Source organism: Megascapheus bottae, chromosome 8 (genome assembly GCF_031878675.1).
Source record: "Megascapheus bottae isolate mThoBot1 chromosome 8, mThoBot2.hap1, whole genome shotgun sequence".
NCBI classification, from domain to species: Eukaryota; Metazoa; Chordata; class Mammalia; order Rodentia; family Geomyidae; genus Megascapheus; species Megascapheus bottae.
This window is the reverse complement of record NC_143516.1, coordinates 66,742,001-66,763,304: the sequence shown is the minus strand read 5'-3', so window position 1 is coordinate 66,763,304 and position 21,304 is coordinate 66,742,001. Positions and strand designations below refer to the sequence as shown.

The 21,304-nt window shown below is 40.0% G+C and overlaps 1 protein-coding gene across 1 annotated transcript in view; it reads right to left on the bottom strand.

The window, feature by feature from the left end:
- Impg1 (interphotoreceptor matrix proteoglycan 1) overlaps positions 1–16,417 on the bottom strand; it is a 70,507-nt gene extending 54,090 nt beyond the window's left edge. Inside the window, exons 1-5 of the mRNA XM_090337780.1 lie at positions 16,270–16,417; positions 11,932–12,098; positions 11,640–11,668; positions 7,849–7,913; positions 595–698 (exon numbers count right to left, since the gene is read on the bottom strand). Of these exons, the coding sequence (XP_090193906.1) occupies positions 595–698; positions 7,849–7,913; positions 11,640–11,668; positions 11,932–12,098; positions 16,270–16,402 (498 nt within the window). The 5' untranslated portion in view covers positions 16,403–16,417. The remainder of the gene's footprint in view (positions 1–594; positions 699–7,848; positions 7,914–11,639; positions 11,669–11,931; positions 12,099–16,269) is intronic.
- Between the last annotated feature and the right edge of the window lie 4,887 nt (positions 16,418–21,304).

Sequence of the window (21,304 nt, the reverse complement as noted above, 5' to 3'; positions counted from 1 at the left end):
TCTTCCCCTCCCCACAAACACAGCATCCCCCGACCCAATTCACACATGTTAAAAAATACCCCAAATATCTGAAGGCAGTATTATTCCCAAATCATTCCTTTGACTATCTAGGGTCTAGAATTCTTCGCCTCTTTTTAACTTTAGTGGAATTCATTTAACATTTGAACTTCTCACTTGGTACCGACCCTTACTTCTATTAACCTCTTGATTCTCTGCCTCCTTTTCTTTTTCTCTTTCTCTTCTTGGGCCAGTACTTGAGCTTGAACTCAAGTCTTAATCGCTGGTCCCTGAACTTTTTGCTCAAGGCTGATGCTCTATCACTTATGTCACACTACACTTTTGGTTTTCTGGTGGAAACTTGAAGAGTCTTAGGGATTTTTTTTTTCTGCTGGGGCTGGCTTTGAACTTCAGTCCTGTGATCTCAACCTCCTGAGTAGTTAGGGATGGCAGGTGTGAGCCACTGCCACCTGGCTTGACATGAAAAGTTTTCAAAACTTTTGATCTATTCATGTTGGGCATGACTAAGGCAAAACTTTGACTTGCTGTTAACAGTGGGGACGGAGCCTGAGAGCTAGAGGACTCAGAATTCCTTACCGTTGCAGGCTTCTTCTTGTCTTTCAGCGTGTCATTGAGGATTTCGTTGCTGTATGTGTCATCAGGAACCAGAGGAAAGGGGCTGAGTGAGACATCTACAGCATCTGGAAATGGAAGAAAATTACAGGCACTGAAACAAAGCTAGAGTTAGCAGCAGGACAAGGTCAAAATTCCATATGCTTTTTCTGTCACTCTGGAGTTTATGGAAAAGTGCACTCTGAACTTACAATTGTTTTTATTTTAGTTTGCCTGGGCACTGCCCTTGGGCTTTCTCAAGGTGAGAGTGCTACCACTTGAACCACAGCACTTCTAGTTTTTCTATGTGTGTTGTACCGAGCAATCAAACCCAGGGCTTCATGCATACTAGGCAACCACTCTACCACTAGGCCATGATCCCGCCCCATTATTATTTTTTTCTGCTAGTACTAGGGCTTGAACTCTGGGCCTCCCATTTGGGCTTGTCTTTTTTTTTTTTTTTAAATCAAGGCTGGTGCTTTTCCACTGGAGCCACACCTCCACTTCTGGCTCTTTGCTAGTTTATTGTACCTAAGGGTCTCACAGACCTCTCTGCTTGTGCTACCTTTGAACTGTGATCTTCAGATCTCAGCCTCTTGTATATCCAGGCTTATTATTCTTATTATAACTATTACTATTGTTACTTTTTAAAGATTACAGATAGCTAGGTCAGCTTTGAGCAAAAAAAAATCTTAGGGACACTATCCACAGCGTGCATACACACAGAAAGAGAGATAATATCAATAAATATCCCACACAGACACACCTCCACAGTCACAGAGACACAGACACAGAGACATACATACACACACACAGTTGATACCCCCAGTCTTAATTAAATCCTAATTAAATTCTTCCTTGTAGGACCCAACTTGGTTCTACTTCCCTACAAATGACATTGCCAACTGTTTTGGCCTAGTGAGGTCTGATTGTTTTTCTAACTAAAGGATCAAAAGACAGACATTTACCTTGAGTTTGTTCTTATGAATTTTTTTTTTTAAAGAAAGCCTGCCAAAGTTTTAAAGCTTAGATTGCTTTAGCAATCTGAGGCACTAAAAATCTAATCATAAACTCTAAGAGAGGAAAGAACATTAACATATCAATTCTACCTCTTTGTAAACAGGCCATCATAAATGATTTCAGATATCTGGAAAATGTTTAATATATTTTAAGTTCTCTTGGAATGGGTTTTATCCAAGAGGAAAAAAGCATACTTGTAAGATACACTCATTATTATTTTACTTTCTGTGTGTGTTGGTACTGGGGCTTGATCTTTAGGCCTGAGCACTGTCTCTTAGCATTTTTGTTCAAGGCTAGTGTTCTCCTACTTGAACCACAGCTCCACTTTGGCTTTTTGGTGGTTAATTGGAAATAAGAGTCTACAGACTTTTCTGTCAGGCTGGATTTGAATTGGGATTTTAACATCCCAGCCTCATGAGTAACTTGGATTATAGGCGTGAGCCACCAGTACGTGGTTTACATTTCCCTTTAAAAAATATAGTAAATTAGCATTATTTGTAATCATTTAGTGAGACATAGAACACAGGAGCTGGTGATTTTTAGGGCAAAAGTACATCTTCTTTGGCAGAGCAGCACCTCAGGGAAGAGTACCTGAGCTCTTCCATTATGTCTAGCTTAGTAACTCTGTAGCACAGAATGGAAAAGCAGGTATCACCCTGGATTTAATTCCAAGTGGCTTTCAAATCCTATGGCTAAACATTTAGTTTCTCTCTAAATAATATAAGTATTATATATGATAATATATGATATTGTAAAGCAAATCTCTCTCTAGTTTACAACAAAGAAGCTAGCATACTGGGAGAACATTTTCTTTGTTGTTATTTGTGTACATTGTTAGATTGGAAAGAGAAATTATATATCTAGCCTGTGAAAACAAAGAACAATTGCTAGGGAGACTGGATTTATCTTCTAGCACTTTTAACCTCCTTCGAAAATCTCTCATATGTCCTTCATACCTAAGGTACTTAGAAATGTTTTCAGTCAAAATGTAATCTCAGGAAAATATAACTGGAAAATTTAGTTACTGAGTAGTAATTGCAATGAATATCTGATCTTACTTAATCTTCTCCTATCTCTGAATGCTGCATTTATATTTTAAGACTTTAAGGCTGGAGCCAAAGAAAGGTTATTATAGTTATTATTATCACTATTATTGGTTATACTGGGGTTTGAACTCAGGACCTGGTATTTGCTCAGTTTACTTGCTGGGCAGGTGCTCTGTCATTTGAACCATGTCTCTAGCTCTGTTTTTTTTTTTGCTGGTTATTTTGGAACCTGAGTCTCATGGACTTTTCTGCCCAAGCTGAATCTTGATTCTCTAGATCTCAGCCTCTGGAACAGCAGTTACAAGGATTATAGTGGTGAGTCACTATTTCTGAGGGGGAAGTGAGGGCTGGGAGAGGAAAGCTTTCCTTTGAGTAAAACACTGGAAGTAAGTCTGAATTTGTAATATAAAGGTTTTCAATTGTTTTTGTTCACAGGATTGTCACTGATGCCAGATCTCTGGTAAGTGTGAAGAGAATGACTTAGAACAAGGCAGTTAAAAAAAAAAAAGCTGTGTTTTGGAAATTATCTCAAGGCCAGAGTACTCATGTATAGTCTCTGCCTTGTGTTGGCCAGATGTGCTGGGAAAATAATTCTCAAACATTTCTTACGGGACTCACTTCTATGTGCTAGAGATGTATCATGTGTTTAGTAATATCTCAAATTTTATAAGGAAAAGTATGTACTTTATCTGAAAAAGCTAGTTTAAACTTATTCTTTAATTTATCTTACTAAATTTAATTTTTATCACCGAAGTTTCTGTCAGACAAAGCACTCTAACTTCTATTTATTCTATTTTTTATTTTTTATTGTTATTATAAAGGTGATGTACAGAGGGGCTACAGTTACATAAGTTCCATAAGTCAGGTAATGGGTACATTTCTTTTTAGACAATGTCACCCCATCCCTTGATCCCTCCCACATTTTCCCCACCCCACTAGCTGTATAGTTCATTTTCAACGTAGTGTTTGCTACTGTTAATTTCAATTTTGTACAGTGAATTTTAAGGCAGTTACTGGTGGCTCATGCCTTTAACCCTAGCTCCTTAGCAGGGTAAGATCTAGAGAATCAAGGTTTAAAGCTAGCCTGGGCAGAAAAGGCCATGAGATTCCCTTTTTTTAAAATATTTTTTTATTGTTATATATTCACCAGAGAAAAGGTGCATAACTTCACAAACATTGATACCCTTTTTCAGGACATGGTCCCCATTTCCCTCCCACCCTCCCCCCGCTTATCTTGATTTCCCCCCTTCCCTATCCAATTTCAAATAACCAATTAAGCACATATAAAATATATCAGATAACAAGGTGAAATATTGTAACAATATGAGATAACCAAGGGATGGCAAAAGAGATGAGAGATAACATAGTACATTAAGGACAACAATCACTCATTATATGGCTTTTATTTCCTTATCCTGGAGGTCTTATATTTAGTGTCATACTATTTGGCCTTATGTCTCTAGATTTTGTTCTATTGTAAATCTGTGCTATGAGAGCCCAAGGTTTCTACTGATTATGACAAATGAGGGAAACCATTGAGCCTATGTTCCTGTGAGTCTGGCTTACTTCACTTAATACCATTTTTTCTAAGTCTTTCCATTTCTTTACAAATGGGGCAATGTCGTTCTTTCTGACAGCAGCATAGAATTCCATTGTGTATAAATACCACATCTTGTTGATCCACTCATCGACTGAGGGGCATGTGGGTTGGTTCCATATCTTTGCTATGGTAAATAGTGCTGCAATGAACATCATTGTGGATTTAGTATGCCCTTGTTTCTGGACAATTGGGTAAATGCCAAGTAGTGGAATTGCTGGGTCATAGGGGAATTCTATGTTTAGTCTTTTGAGGAACTGCCATACTACTTTCCATAGTGGTTGAACGAGTTTGCACTCCCACCAACAGTGTAGTAGTGATCCCTCCTGAAGGCCATGAGATTCTTACCTTCAATTAACTATTGAGAAATTGAAAGAGAACTAAGGCCAGATTTGTGTGAAAGAGTCAGGCAAGTGCATGAAGACATGAGCTCAAGCTTGTGATATGGATTGTTTTCTAATGTAGAAATGAAATCAAGGGCCAGGAGTTTGGCTTAGTGGTAGAGTGCTTGCCTAGCATGCATGAAGACTCGGGTTCAATTCTTTGGTACCACATACATAGAAAAAAAGCTGGAAGTGGTGCTGAGGCTCAAGTGGTAGAGTTCTGGCCTTGAAAAAGTCCAAGGACAGTGCTCAGGCCCTGAGCTCAAGCCCAGGACTGGAAAAAAAAAAGAAATGAAATCAAGGTAAAGCATGAAAAAACATATACTTTCCTTCTGTAACTAATTCATTTGGGAGTCAGACATAAGATTAGGCCTCAGAAGTCCAATTTTATTGGCTTGTTAGGGTAGGGAACAATATTGCAGCTTTTCTTGTTTGTACATGTTTATTTTGCTAGTAAGTTTTTTATGTACTCACTTTACAAGTTCATCTAGTGGTAGTAAATTAGCAGAATTTAGGAATGATATGAAAATATAATCATAAGAACTTCCTACAGTGTCAGAGAAATAAAAAATAGGGAAATGACATCATCATTGTATTATATAAAACCTTTATTTTTGTCAATTTACAGATTTTAAGTAATCAGAATTTGATTTCTTAAAAATTATTGCCATAAATAAAATGAAAGAAACTGAGAAAAACATCACCTAAAGGATTAATAATTTTGTTTTAAATATTTAAAAGTGCATGTATACATTATATATGTATAAAAATAACACAAAGCAACCCATCAGAAGCTAGTAGGAAAGAGATGGGAGGAGAGATAAAGGGTGAAAAAGAGTAATTTAGGTGGGGTGATATTGATCAAATTATGGTACAGATGCTGTATATACCACAATGAAGCTGCTTTGTGCTTATAACTTCTGTTGATGAAAAATTAAAAAGCATATATGAATATGTACATATATGTATATACACATATACACACAAACATAAACATATCCATATTCATGTAATATTGTATTTTTGCGAAAGGGTCTTATTTTGAAGCCCTGTCTGATCTTGAACTTGAGATCTACCTGCTTTAATCCTCCAAATTCTGGCATTATAGGGATGCATCAATGTACCTTGCTAAAACTGTTCTTAAATTATGTTGGAAAATGGTAAGACTGCCATAACAAAATCTGTGAGAGAGAAATTTCAATCATCTAATAAACATTGGGGGAATGTTTTTCTTTTAGACAATGATTTAAGCCTTCAATTTAATAAAGTTTGAGACTTCAAATTATCAACAGAGGATGCTGAAAATATATTCTATTTTCACTTTGGCAAATGACTATTTGTGACTTGACTTTTAAATTTCTGCCTTTGAATGTCTTGTGAATTAGATTAGCCTGTTAGAAATATAGTCAAGTCTAACAGTAAATATAAATGTAATTCAACTATAAAATAGAAAACAATATTGCCAAGTATGCAACCTTTTAAACCAATGAGTTAGGTACAATTTCTGTAAACTAATTTGGTAAAAATTATTAAAATTCTTAGAAGTTCTATTCTTTTCTTTTCTTGTCAGGATGATGTACAGAGGGGTTACAGTTACATTCCCGAGGTAGTGGGTACATTACTTCTTGAACATTGTTACCCTTTGCATGTTTTTCTCTCCCATTCCCTTCCTACCCCCTCCCAAGCTGTAACTCTCTTTTCCAACATAATCTACTGTTTTTCAATTATTATCTTTGTTGTTTCCTCCAGTGCTGGGAATTGAACCCTCGCCATTCATCCTTTTATGCAAACATTCTGATATTGAAACTATATCTCTAATCCTAGAAATCCTTGTTTTAATATATGATAATTGGGACTGGACATTGAGGAATTAGTGATTTCACAAAGATTTATAAGTTTAAATAATTAAACATCACTTACATGGACATAAATCATCTAACTATGATTAATATGGGTCTCATAGAATATCAGTAAATAAAAAAATGGGGAAAAGATATCAATATTGCCTAAAAGCCCCTAGATTGTCAATGTTTAGATTTTTTGCCAGTCCTGGGCCTTGAACTCAGGGACTAAGCACTGTCCTTGGGCTTTCTCAAGGCTAGAACCCTACCACTTGAGCCACAGCACCACTTCCAGTTTTTTTCTATGTATGTGATACCGAGGAATCGAACCTGGGTCTTCATGCATGCTAGGCAAGCATTCTACCACTAGGCAAAACTCCTGGGCCCTCAATTTATAGATTTTAAGTAATCAAAATTTGAGTTCTCAACATTACAAAATCCAATAAACAGAGGAAAAACATTGCCTAGAGGATTAATAGTTCTGTCTTGAATGCTTAAAAGTGCATACATATTCATCATATATGTTTGAAAATAGCATAATGAAACCAATCAAAATTGTTAGAGGTCATTAACAATGAATTTTGAAAGAAAATAGTAGAATAATTAATATATATTTATGTTAAATGAAGAAGAAAAATCTTGGCTGGTAGTTCACATTTGCTATCCTAGCTACTCAAGAGGCTGAGGTCTGAGGATTGTGGTTTGAAGCCCAGGCAGATAAATCTGTGAGACGTTTTTTTTGTATGTTTAGCCTTTATTTGTTTTCTTTATTTCGTCATCTTTCCTTTTTATTATTGTCTTTAGGTAGTTGTTCAAAGGAGTTTCCATTGAACAAAGCAGTTTATGAATACAATATAACTTGGACTCATTTCCAGTTAGCCAGCCCAAAGCTGGAAGCAGAATTTGTGGTTCAAGTGGTAGAGAACCAGCCTTGAGCAAAAAAAAAGCCAAGCTAGTGTTTGATGCTCTCAGTTCAAGTCCCAAGATTGGCAAACAAAATAAGCAAAAAGCAGCAGCAGCCAGGGGTTAGGCTGTGTGATACACCGATGAAGGCCTTCTGACACAATGCTATAATTTGCCCTCAAAATTGTAGGGTGATGGGTGGTTTGGTTTTCCTTTTCTTCCATGCCTCCACTTTCCTAGTTTTACACAATGAATTCAAATTATGTTACAAGGCTGGAGAACCTTCCAGTTAGAATTGAGAAGGCCTTAATTAAGGACTGCTTTGTAAAATTAACTTGCCTTTGTGACCAGCTTTGTCAGAAACAGATGAGATCTAGGCGTACCTATCTACTGCAGAGGAGATGATCTAGGCATACCTGTCCACTACAGAGGAGATGTTCTAGGCGTACCTGGCAAGCGTGCAGGGGTCTTCCTTGGCGCTGTCCACGTCTGCTTGGTAGACATCTCATCTTTGCTAGGCGGGCAACAGAAAGAAGGCAGGGTCGGTGAGAGGGAATTAGATGAGAATAGAGAACTCCATCAAGAAGTGTTCATACTGAACAGACTTCAGAGTTACCAGAAAGCATAAAATGAGATTTGGCTATTTTTCCCTTCTACCAAAGTTATATTTGAAAATACATTTATTGAAGAAACATCTAACAACGCCCCCTCTCCCCCAGTGCCCTTGACATCCAAGGTCATGGACAAGATTTGTGACTGTAATACTTTTTCTAAAATCTTCAGCTCTGCCAATGCTGAAGAGTTATGTTTCTATAATAAAGCAACTCTTGTGGTTAAAGCCATGGAAAAATGTTAGATTTCTGGGGGATCCAGGTGTGTTAAATATGCAGTTTGGACACAGTCCCTGTCTGCTGTGTAAAAGGCCAGTGTCCTGATGCTGTGCTGGGCACAGATGTGTGAAAGGTGCTTCACAGTATAGCTGCTGCCTAGAGAACGTTGGTCCATGCTAGCAAGTTTCACTTGCCCTTCTTTTGATTTTTATTTTAGGTAGTATTGGAGTTAGAATGCAGGGTCTCATGATTTCACTCAGCTGGCTTGCTGACAGCTGGTGCTCTACCGCTTGAAGCACACAAGCCGTGTTTAGAAAGTAGTGATGGTAGGGCTATCCCATGAATCACACAGGAATGTTTTGTTTCAATTAATTATAAGGTTCCCAAAGAATTGTATCGATGTTAGGGTCACATATTGAATCTAACTTTCATGGCTCATGATGCTATGAAGATCTAAACATACCTACAGATTCATCTAGACTGGACAGAATCAAGAAGGGCACCCGTTATACATTTCCAAAGGGTACAGTATTCAAAATGGTATCAGTCATCCCTACCTGAGGGAGGCCTGACCAATCAAAATTATGTCACTTGTGATAATGTCAGTGCATTGGTGGGCACAGGCCAAAGATAAAGTTAGACTCTTGTGGAATTTGAGACCACAGCTTTATGTCTTCCCTGCCGCACCCCCGGCTTTATATACTATGAGCTTAATAAATACATTTTGTCTAGATGTTGGTAATATATGCCCACCATGCCGACCACTGAGGAGGCTGACATGTGGACGAGCATGATGTGAGGCCACAGATTGGGCAAAAAAAGTTCACTAGATTGCATCTCCAAAATAAACCTGGAATAGCAGGACTGGAGATGTGGTTCAAGTGGCAGAGCACCAGCTGAACAAGCAAGCAGAGCAGGAGCCAGGCCCTGAATGCAAACCCTGAACCCACCCAGAAAAGGAGATCATAGTTAAATAAGCCCTCCCCCCCATCAACCATTTCAATAGCTCAGGGTTTTCTGTCTTATTTTATGGATATTTGTGAATAGTCAGATTTCCTTCCTCCTATTATGACTCTAGTTTCCTTGGTATTTTTTTCTGCTATGAAAAGGAAACGAGTGGAGAAGACAGTTCTAAAAACGCTGCCCATGGCAGTAGGCATAAATCCGCAGCCTGCTTTGTGCAGGAATGAAGTGCCAGGTGCACGGTCCTCAGCCTTTATGATCAGGTGTAATTCAGCCGCTAAGCTGGCAATCTGCAGCCTCAGCCCAGAGCAAGAGCTGCCAATTGCTTGCCAATGCTTGGCCGTCCTGGTCTCCCACTGGCCTTTATTTCAAAGTCCTGTGAAACTGGCAGACTTACAGGCTACTGAGGTGAGAACATTTTCTCTTTATCTCCTTGGAAAGGTTTGCAGTGTAAGAGAATTTCTTTCTTCCCTTCTTTCTTTCTTTCTTTCTTTCTTTCTTTCTTTCTTTCTTTCTTTCTTATCTTGGTAACTGTGGCTAATGTAGGATTCCTCTTGAGAAACTCCATTTCTCTTTTTTGGCTTAGGGGAGTATCAATTTCCTTCCCCCCTCTCTCTCCCTCCCTCCCTCCCTCCTTCCCTTCTTTCCTTCCCTCCCTTTGTCCCCCCCCCTCTCTCTCTCCCTCTTTCCCCCACCTTTCTCTTTCATCTTCAGTTGTACAATGGGGTGTCAATTCACTCAGTCAGGACGCCTTCCATTATTCTCTCCCAATCCTAGCCTTCCCCTCAATGTATCCAGTTCCATGTGCATGTATGCACTTTGAGTGTGATGAGTGCATCCGTGCACTCTCCCTCCCTTCATTGGTGAGCACCCTTCCCTGACAACACACTCATCCTGTTAAACTGTAAGCTCCTCAAAGGAGAGACACCACTGCAGTCTTCTGCATATGCCACACTTTAATTAATGTGTTTTTGAATATATGCATGTGACCACATGTGTGTTTATACACATATTTAATTTATGAGAGAAGCATGCAGCAGGTGAGTGTTAAAGTACTGGATGCTTCTCTCTCTAGATCTGGGATATTCTGTGGGTATTTTTACTAGTGGATGGTCATTGCTTTTCATTTCTATTTTAGTTATTTATTTAGTTATCAGCCTATGTTTCCAGCAGAGGAGTCAATATCGCTGTGTATTCGAAACAAAGTTTGTGATCTACTCCTGTGACCTTGCCAAGCGGCCTGATTTTTCCTGGCAACACTGAGATTCATGAGGCTGTTGACATGGACCAGTGGAACTACGCATGAAGTTGACTCAGAGAGTTCTGAGACAGCGTCTGCCCTTGAGGCAGGAAGTGTTCCATAAAAACACAAGTGCCTGGGGCTTGCTCCTGAGCTCCATGTACTCAAGGCTGGCTTAGCACTCTACCACATGAGCCACAGCTCCATTTTCCACTTTTTGAGTGGTTAGTTGGAAATGAGTCTCACAGAGTTTTCCTGCCAGGCTGGTTTTGAATCAAGATCCTCAAATGTCAGCCTCCACCAGAATCTCACAAGTCTGGAATCTTTGAGCAGCATATTGAGCACCATATAAAAGAAGGAATATGCCAGGTATATTAATTTAGCAGCTATTATGCAAGTTAAAGAGAAGAAGTTAATGGCAAGGACATTTATTTAGGGAAATCAGAGTTGACCTGTTTTTCATAGACTACATTAATAATGGTGTTGGCAAGGGTGGTGACAAAGACAACTAAAACTAAGAAACCAACTTGAGGATCATGAAGAATTCCTAGGAATTCCTATGGCCAAGTTTGTGTCTTTTTCATAGTAATATCTTGGGATTCAGACTTTGAAAAGTTAGAAAATGAAGTTTATCTTTGAGCAACCACTTCTCCCTTCTTTAAGCATTTCTGTGAGTGCACGTTTCCTGTCCTGTTTTCGTTCTTTTTTTCTTTCTGATTTTGCACTTTGGTTTTTCCTTATTTGATATTCAGTTCTTGTTGAAGACATAGCTCAGCGCTTCAGTAATTTTGTTTGAGAAATACTAACACTTTATAGAATTCTGAATGAGCGTTCCAAATTCAGATTGCGCTGTGATTGTGTTCAGTATTTCCCTGGGAAAACTAATGGTTTTCCATTAATTCTAAAAATCAACTTTTTAATTGTTGTGTAGCTTGCATGTGAAAACACACTTTAGATACCTACAATATAGTGATGAATTACTTTTATTTCCCCCTGAAATCAATGCAACATTTATCTGAACCTGTAAGGTCTGCTCATTTTCTTCTCATATACTTATTTATCTTTGGTAGAATATCTGCATAAGTTATCTATCAGAATGACTTCCACCAGTCTTCATGGCTGTCAAAATCCTAAAACTTGTACTCACTCCATTAGATGAATTTTTTTTAAAGTTAAGAGCACATAGCACTCTATTTTTGGTACTTACCTCTTGAGGAAGCTTCTCTGTTTTATTCTCTGCAAAGAAAAAGATAAAAAAGCAATTTTTACCAGGAGATAATGGTAATGGAAGAGCTCAAGTCTATTTCCATTCCTTTCTCCCTTCAACTACACTTCAACCTGCCTGAATGATATTATTTCACAGGAATCAGACTCCTGCGAGTCTTACCAGGTATCTCCTGGCATTTTGTAATAACCCTTCCATTGGAGAAATCAATTCAGAAGGGGCTGGTGACCCAGGAGCTGAGTGTTTTTAGGTCCTGCCCGCAGCTGAGGCTTACCTGCTGAAGAAGATCCATATGTTCCTTGGAACTGCTGAAGTTTCTCCCTATGTCAAAGAGACAGAAGGTCTCCTGCTGGCACAGGCTGACCCAGTGTTGGTATTCGCCTGTGTCAGGAATGCGGTCCAGAAAGATCCGATATGCTTCCCATACAGCTTCCTGGCACACTGCAACACAGTTATCAGGGTGCGAGAAGGCCAGGTGTAAAAAGAAACACAACAAAAATGCTCCTCCTGGCCATGGGCTCCTCACAGGTACAGTTTTTCCACAGTGCATGGTGATGCATTAATTTACAGTCTATGGAAATGAATTTATTGAGGGGAATTTGGATTGAGCACCTACTATGTGCTACAGAGAAAGAAGAAAAGCAAGGTGCTAGTGGCTCACACCCTGTAACTTTAGGTACTCAGGGGCCTGAGATCTGAGGATCCCAGTATGAAGACTTTCCAGGTAGAAAAGTTCATGAGACTCTACTTAACTACCAATTACCTGGGAGAGGAGCTGCGGCTCAAGTGGCAGAGCACCAGCTTTGAGTGGAAAAACCCAAGCTAGAGTACAAGGCTTTGAGTTCTAGCCAAGTATTTGCACATGTAGAATTATTAAGTAAAAAAAGGAAAGAACCAGATACCAGTGGCTCATGTCTGAAGGAGGCTGAGACATAAGGCTCATGGTTTGAAGCCAGCCAGGGCAGAAAATATGTTCTTATTTCCAATTAATCACAGCTATCTGGAAGTGAAGCAGCGGCTCAAGTGGTAGAGTGATTGTCCTCAGAGAAAGCCCAGGGACAGAGCCCAGCTGTGAGTTCAAACCCAAGGACCAGCATCAAAACCAAACCAAACCAAACCAAAACAACAAATTTACAGACATTGTTATAACAAAACTTTGTTTCTATTCACGTATTTGTGGAAACCAATTTTCTCAGCATTAAAGTGAAAGCAAGTCAAAGAATGGGGATAAAATGAATCCCATTAAAATTATTTTAACAATATGCAATATACACAGTGACTGAAAAATATGCATAGTGGATCCAATGTAATTTTATTGAGCCAAATGCTTAATCTATGAAAATTTAAGCTACAGGCCCTCCATTTATTTGGATCCCATCCAAATTATTGTTTCTAATTTTGCATTCCAATTTTGTAGTTATAAGCTCTAATACCTATGAAAACCTGGATATCACACCTGTCAATATAAACATAAAGAAATTCATCAAACTCACCGTATATTGTTCTAAAGAGTAATATATAATGTTATAAACGCAACTGAATTTACAAGCATTTTCTTTTTACACAGAAAGTTTAAAGTCATGGGAAATACAATGCATACACATGTTTTTATTATGGAGAGAATTTGGAATGGCTATAAAGCGTAATAGAAATTATGCTGAAACTAGCGTGTGAGGGGAATTAGAATGGACTGTGGATATAGAGTAAAAAGGAGTCACATGACATTTCCTGTTTTGTCTTTTTGTTGTTGGTGATGGTACTGGGAATTGAACTCAGATCCTTAAAGTCTGAGTCACCAGAAAGGTCCCCAGCACCTGGTGACATCTGCTACTCTTACGGAGACTTTATTATTTGTTAAGATAATTTGATGGCTTCTAAGAGTATTCAGTGGCTCTGACTTTCCTTTAGGCTCTTTGAGAGGAGTGTGTGTGTGTGTGTGTGTGTGTGTGTGTGTGTGTGTGTGTGTGTGTGTGTTAGAACCACTAAGTTTTTTCTGGCCTGAAAATGTCCACAACCCAAGAGGCCCAAAACCACTTTGTGACTGGGAGACCCAGCCTGTGACCCACCATGGAACGATGGACTCTCCCATTGTTTCGGAGCTCGCAGCATCCTTGACTGTGGGAGGGATTTACAGACCTCAGAGAGTGTGATGGCTTGCTCCAGTCCCTTGGTCTGCACAATCTTCCTCTTCAGTATGGGGAGTTGGCTGGGCAAACTGGCGCCTGGCTTTCCTGCCCTGACGACCTCTGGCCCTGGGCTCCCAGGGTGCAGAGACAAGGCAAAGGACTTGTTTCCACAAGTGGGAAGTACTACATAAGCCCAATGCTGTGAGAAAGCTCAGAGCCAGGCTGGACACGTGGGGCACGAGAGATACACTGAGGGTGGTGTCAGGAGCGCTGTTCCTTCCCTTCTCCCTGGGCAGCTGTGTCTGGGGCACTTTTGATCTCAGTTTTCCTACCTTTATATAAGGGCTAGAAACTCGCTTCTTCAGTGCTTCTAGAACTTTCAGGCACAAACAAATGGCCTGTGGATCTTGTTAAAATTCAGAGGATGGCCAACAGACCGGGGTGGTATCCGGGGATCTATAAGTCTAGCAAGTTCCCACCTGTGCTTGAACCAAGGCTGCATCCCTCTGTAGCCTGCTTCTTCAGACAGCACCTAGCTATTGATGTGCCTATGGGGAGAAAAGTGAGGAAAGAAAAGAGTGATGGATGAAGTGTTGTGCTCTGAGGGGAGGTTGCTGGGCTGCCTCCGGTCACAGAGTTCAGCCTGCAGACAGCCAGAAAATCAACTTGTTTGCACGTGTGCTCTGGGGTGAGTGAGTTTAGGATTCAGCCACAAAATCTGAACATTTTCACTTGTGTGGCTTTAAGCACTGGGAAAAGAAATAGCTCAATATGCCATTTGATTTAGGCATACGGCAGTGTTGTCCCCTGAGTTTGTTGGAAGATAATGCTGTAAAGGCAGCAGTGAGAATAGCAAGTGGAAGACTATACCAAACAATATTTGGTTTATAGCTAAGTCTTAGTTCTTGTTTCTTTGTGAACTAATTTGTTAGACTTGAAAAACCCACATGGATAAATAGTAAAAATTTCAGCTTGCCTGGGGACAGTCGTAAAGAAAATGGACTCTCATGGCCATGGGGGAGAAAACCAGTGGTTTCTTTTATCCAGAGAAACAAGAATGAAAGAGGCAGAGCTAATTAAGCATAAGAGCTACAAACACAAATTCAAGGCTGCAAATTTGATTGCAGTAGTAAACTGTCTGTTTTCCAAATATCGGTGGCCACTCCTATTTTGTGAATATTGTAAAGAATTAGATTTTATAGGAAACTAGTTAACAAGAGTGCTCATATTTCCTAGGATGCCAGTAACTCATATGTGTGTGTTTATCCGTCTATAAGGCACTGTGGAAGTTGGCAGTGCCAACTGATCCATGTGTAGTTATATTCAAGATGAATAATTTACTGTCTTTTCTTTGTAATGCCAATGAATGAGTTCTTTGTGTCTGTATCTATCAGTAAATATTTACCAAGAAGCTATCTCCTGGAGAGATGACACTGGGAATTCAGAATAGTAATACTCTCTTTGACTATGAGTCTTTTTCTATTTTTCTGTGAGTCTGGCTTTTATCAGAAAGCAAACTGATTTTCATTCTGAATACAAAGAATATGACTTGATTTTGGGGGAAAGTTTTTAGCATGAATTCACTTTTGAATCACAAGGTAAAGATAAGGAGAAGTTGAGAAGAGAAACACCTTCTGTGTCCCACATAGGAAATCGGAATGGAAGACTCCATGACATCTTTTCTTCTGGTAATTGTTTCTTAACTATGCTTCCACAGCTCCAGAAGAACTCATCAGATTAACTTGGTCCTGCACATATCTTACAGAAGTAGATCTGCCAGAATGTGGCTGGCTATTAGCATGATGAAATGCAGTCTCAATTATCAAAATGTGTAGCACATCACAGGCTAGAATGGAGCCAGCTTGCAGCATGGGATGGGCTTACAGCCTTGTATGACCAATGTAGAAATTGCTGAAGTACTCAACTCCCACATGGAAGATAAATTGAACTTCAGCTTCAGGCAGTCGGAATACTTTGAATTATTTGAAATTATCTGGAGCATTCCAGAGCAGCTAAAACCCATTATGTACACATGTTTATTATATAGAATATATACATATACTTGTTCATATACATATACTTGTGTATATATATACATATATAGATACTTGATCAGATTCTCTATGTTGTAATTGTCTCCAGTTTTTGTTGTTTTTTGTAAGAACACCAAGATTCAAAAACAGACATTAGTTTTCAATGCTAAAAAGAAAAGCTCCAACCCGAGTATCACAGTTTCTTGTTGAGGTCTTAAATGCCCTCAAGAGCCTTCTGTCACCTGGCATCATTATCAACCTCAAGAGCTGAGTACGACCATGGCTTTGAAATGGTTGTGACTGATTCTAGCAGATTAGAAGGCTCATCTACATATGGATGAAAGAGAGACTTGGCATTTCACGGTGAGGAAAACCCATGTCTCCATGCTTGCGTGACTGAGACAGAAGAGGTGAAAGGAACAAAACACTGATAGCTTGCATTGCTCTCCTTACCTCTCAACCGATAATAAGCTTGAAGACTGGCTAAGATCTGCCTCACGGATTCCTGCGGGCAGACATTAACCCCCGGTGGGGAAAGCGTTGATCTTTTGGTTCGAAGTTTTGCCAAATCAAATATTTGTCTCATGGCTGACAGGAGGTACAGGTTTGCAGTGCTCTCAGGGGCTTCTATTCTTGGGACATTGGCTAGGTCTTTCATTTGGTATGTTTCATTGGAAGTATCTGCAAAAAAAGATGGAATTCCAGTGGCTATATGAATTTATGTGATATGGGTGACCTTTATTGATAAATTAAATCAATACAAATTGTAGTTATCTGATTTATAACATTTCTTTTTCTTTGGCCTAAATGCCAACCATAATATTGCAATGATATTTTCAGAAAGAAGACACTGATATAATGTGGGGCACATCACATCAAGGGTAAAAGGCCTACCTCGTGGTCCAGTGCTCACTTCCTGGTTTTGGAAATCCAACCTGCCTGTCGCCTCTTTGGGAGGTTTGGCTGTGGTCTGTGATGTAAAATAAGGCTACCTCAAACCCACGGATTGGCCCCGCCGCCCTCTCTGACTGCACCTACCTCCCCTTGCCCTGCCCACCTGTATGCTGATAGACTCCTGCATCTTAGTTTAGCCCCTTGTACTTTCCCAATAAACGAGTCTTGCTGTGACAGTCTCCCTGGCGCGTCTGTGTCTTCCCTCTGGAGAGGGAAGGCTGGTTGAAGGCGGCCAGTCTCCTCTTAGTTGGGGCGTGTTCTCCTTGTCCCTCCTGTGGGTCAGGAGGCAAGAAGCGCTAAAAACCCCGACAGTAAAATAAACTCATAAATATATATGGTATATGTAAATATAAGTACATAAAATAAGTCTCATATATATTTAACCTTATCTATACATAGGTGATGTCTATATCTAACATGTATATATGTACATAGATATATGTATGTATCTATAATATACGTGTATAAATATCTATATCTGACACATGTATATTAGATATGATATAGATTGGATTCAAATATCAAATTTAAAAATGTAGAAGATTAAAAATTATATATGCTAATCTGCCAGTACTGCGGTTTGTACTCAGGGACTTGTGCTCTTGCCTGGCATGTTTGCTCGAAGCTAGTGCTTTAGCAACTTGAACAACACCTCCATTTCCAAGTACATATATTTTAGAAGAACCAGTTTCTCAAATCATCTTCCCTTTTGGAAACATTTTGGGCACATCTCTCTGCAAATTGCTCCCTCTCAGTATTCAGGTATCCCAAGGGATTCTCCTTTTGATAGACATTGTATTTCAAGTGAAAGAGGATATTACACTCTGAGACCCAGATGTGGATTCTTGATCAGGAAGTGGGATGCTGCTAAAATCAAAGAGGAATATCAACAACAACAATACTAACTCCACAGCAAAATCACCCTGCGCCTACTTATGGCAGCCTAAGATTTCTAGATGAGGGCACTCAGAGTGTGGCAATTGGGTGGAGGATGAACCTTACAATTGCATTTGCTAAGGAAGCATGGTACTTTATGATGGGAGATGGAAGGAAAGGGGAGAGGCAGGGCCACGAGAGGAGTCCTGCAGATAAATGTGGTCACTGAAGTCACCATGGGACCCAGTGCTACAGCATCAAGGTTAACACTAGCTGCTGTTTTGAACTCTGGAGTCGCCTCAGATGAATAATTTATATCACTGAAACCTTTTTTGAAGTACTGAGTAAGCCAGACTGGAAAGACAAAGAACACCTCTTTTCTCTCTATGTGAATCTGAGACCTAAAGTACAACCTCCATAGAGCTGCACTTAGAGGTATAAGATAGCTGGCTAGAGTACAGCATACACAGGAGTGAATCTCTGTGGAGCAAACCTTTCAACAAGATTCAGAAGCTGAAATGAGAGTGTTATGGGGAAGGGAGTGGAAGTAGGAGGAAGTGAATGACTGGAAAAGGCAACAGGCACAAGTACAGGCCAAATGCCAGCGTTCAGCTGGGATAGAGGAAGTGGAAATGGTAGAATGGGCCTGGGGGAGGGAACAGATAGATAGGGAGAATGGTAGGAGTGGTGGCAGATCAGGAAGCACTGGACTCTGAGGTGACATGTTCATCGAATCCCTGTGTACAATCCTGAAAATAATATAATATAAAATAATATAATTGACATTAAATGGTAATCTCAGTGATACACAGTATTAATGTGAGGGGACTAGAGATGTGAGGATGATAGCTAGTGCTACTCCAACATGGTGCCAAGCTGGCCCAGATGTACTGCTCATGGTTGTTACCTGTCCACTCTGTAATACCTAGTACCCTCGGATGACCATGGTGTGGCCATTTAGCTCTAAATATCTCCTTACTGGAGAAGACATGACACAAGTCCTCTACAAATGGCTATATCTCTCCTCTAGGAAGGAGCCAGTTTCCAATTTTAACATATCCACTGACATTATTCTTTCCTTTGATTTGAAAGTGACATTCAGGTCACTTCCACCCATCATTCTTTCTCTATCTGCTCTATAGTTAGCACCAACTATAGATATATCTACAGAGTCCCTCATTTTTTCTCTCCTTTAGGTAACTCTCCACCGTAGGCTGCCATCCTCTGATTTCTTGAATCACACAGTTACACAGCTCCCGTGCCAACCACAGGAAACTCAGGGTTGATGTCATAGCTGCAATCACAAGTTCTCAGCTGCGCCTCTGACCTCAATCAATGCTAGAAAAGAGGTAGGCAAGGTATCCAAAAGCAGAGACTCTGTGGTACCTCAGTCCAAGGGCACTTATAGGACATGTGTTCATGATTGTTTATAGCCAGATGGTTATAAGATGGCTGGTTGGTACTCTTCTGAAGAACTTCAAATTCAAAAGAGAAAGAAAGGAAAGAAGGAATAGAAACAAGGTATATCACAGAGTTCAGTGGAGTAAGAAGCAATTTTTAGTCGAAGGAGCTAATGGAATCAACTCTTCTGCTTGTAATAACAACAGATTGGATGATACTTTTTAATACTACATACACACTGATGCTAAATCCACACAGTGATGGTAAACACACACAGTGATGTTAAATACACACAGTGATGGCAAACACACACAGTGATGGTAAACACACACAGTGATGTTGAACACCCATAGTGATGTTGAACACACACAGTGATGTTGAACACCCACAGTGATGGTAAATACCCACACTGATGTTAAATACACACAGTGATGTTGAACACCCACAGTGATGTTGAACATACACAGTGATGTTGAACACCCACAGTGATGGTAAATACCCACAGTGATGTTGAACCCACACAGTGATGTTAAATTACACAGTGATGGCAAACACACACAGTGATGTTGAACACCCACAGTGATGTTGAACACACACAGTGATGTTGAACACCCACAGTGATGGTAAATACCCACACTGATGTTAAATACACACAGTGATGATGAACACACACAGTGCTGGTAAACACCCACAGTGATGTTGAACATACACAGTGATGTTGAACACCCACAGTGATGGTAAATACCCACAGTGATGTTGAACACACACAGTGATGTTAAATTACACAGTGATGGCAAACACACACAGTGATGTTGAACACCCACAGTGATGTTGAACACACACAGTGATGTTGAACACATGCAGTGATGTTGAACACACACAGTGATGGTAAACACACATAGTGATGTTGAACACACACAGTGCTGGTAAACACCCACAGTGATGTTGAACACACAGAGTGATGTTGAACACACACAGTGATGTTGAATACCCACAGTGATGTTGAACACACACAGTGATGGTAAACACACACAGTGATGTTGAACACCAACAGTGATGTTAAATACACACAGTGATATTGAACACACACAGTGATGTTGAACACACAGAGTGATGGTAAACACATAGAGTGATGTTGAACACACACAGTGATGTTGAACACACAGAGTGATGGTAAACACCCACAGTGATGTTGAACACACACAGTGATGTTGAACACACACAGTGATGGTAAATACAGTGATGTTAAACACACAGTGATGTTGAACACACACAGTGATGGTAAATACAGTGATGTTAAACACACAGTGATGGTAAATACACACAGTGATATTGAACACACACAGTGATGTTGAAAACTCTTTCTTTGGCTGCATTTTCAGGAGTTTTGAACTTTGCGTGTGTGCGTAGGTATTGGGAACAAGCAGGTCAAAGTTTAGTGAGAATGAATTAATGCTTGGAAGACCTGCTATAAAACGGGAGCATATTTAATCGAAGACCGGCCGACTTGGAACCTGCATGCTGATGAATTTAGGTGACCTCCACAGCTATCACTGCGTGACGGTTAAGGTTGCAAAGAGAAGAAGAGAAAGGCAACGTGACTTCAGGAAAACAAAGTGAGCAATCCCTGTTAGCCTCAGATCTCAGCTTTCTGAGTAGCTAGGTTTAGAGGCATAACCCACCTGCACTTAGTCTTGCCATTTTTTTAAACAAAAAGAAATCACTTCTAGATATTACATGTGTGCTATTAGTTATGATATTTCTTCATTATAGCTTATAGCAGATCAAAAAATATTTTTGTCGCTTCTAGGGCTTGAACTGAGGGCCAAGGCTCTGGGTCTTTGCTAATGCTCTACTGCTTGAACCACGTTTCTATTTCTGGATTTTTGGTGTTTAATTGGAGGTAAGATTCTCATGGGCTTTCCTGCCCGGCCTGGCTTGGAACTGTAATCCTCAGGTCTCAGGCTCCTGTGTATGGAGGATTCCAGATACTGGCTGAACTGAACACAATGGAGTTCTTTATTGGTGGAAGCAGAAGCACAGCAAGGATCCTGTGATGCCACTCAACCACTTAAACTATCCTAGCAGTGTTAATGGAATTCGGGGTGCTGGGCGGGGTGCTGGGTACTTCCTGCATAACTTGGTTACCAAGTCCATTCTGGGTTTCCACACCTAGACGGTGAGGCAGAACAACTCTTCCCTCTCAGGACTCTAACAACTCGAGCAGCACTTAAACTGGTGCTGGGGGCAATGCTCA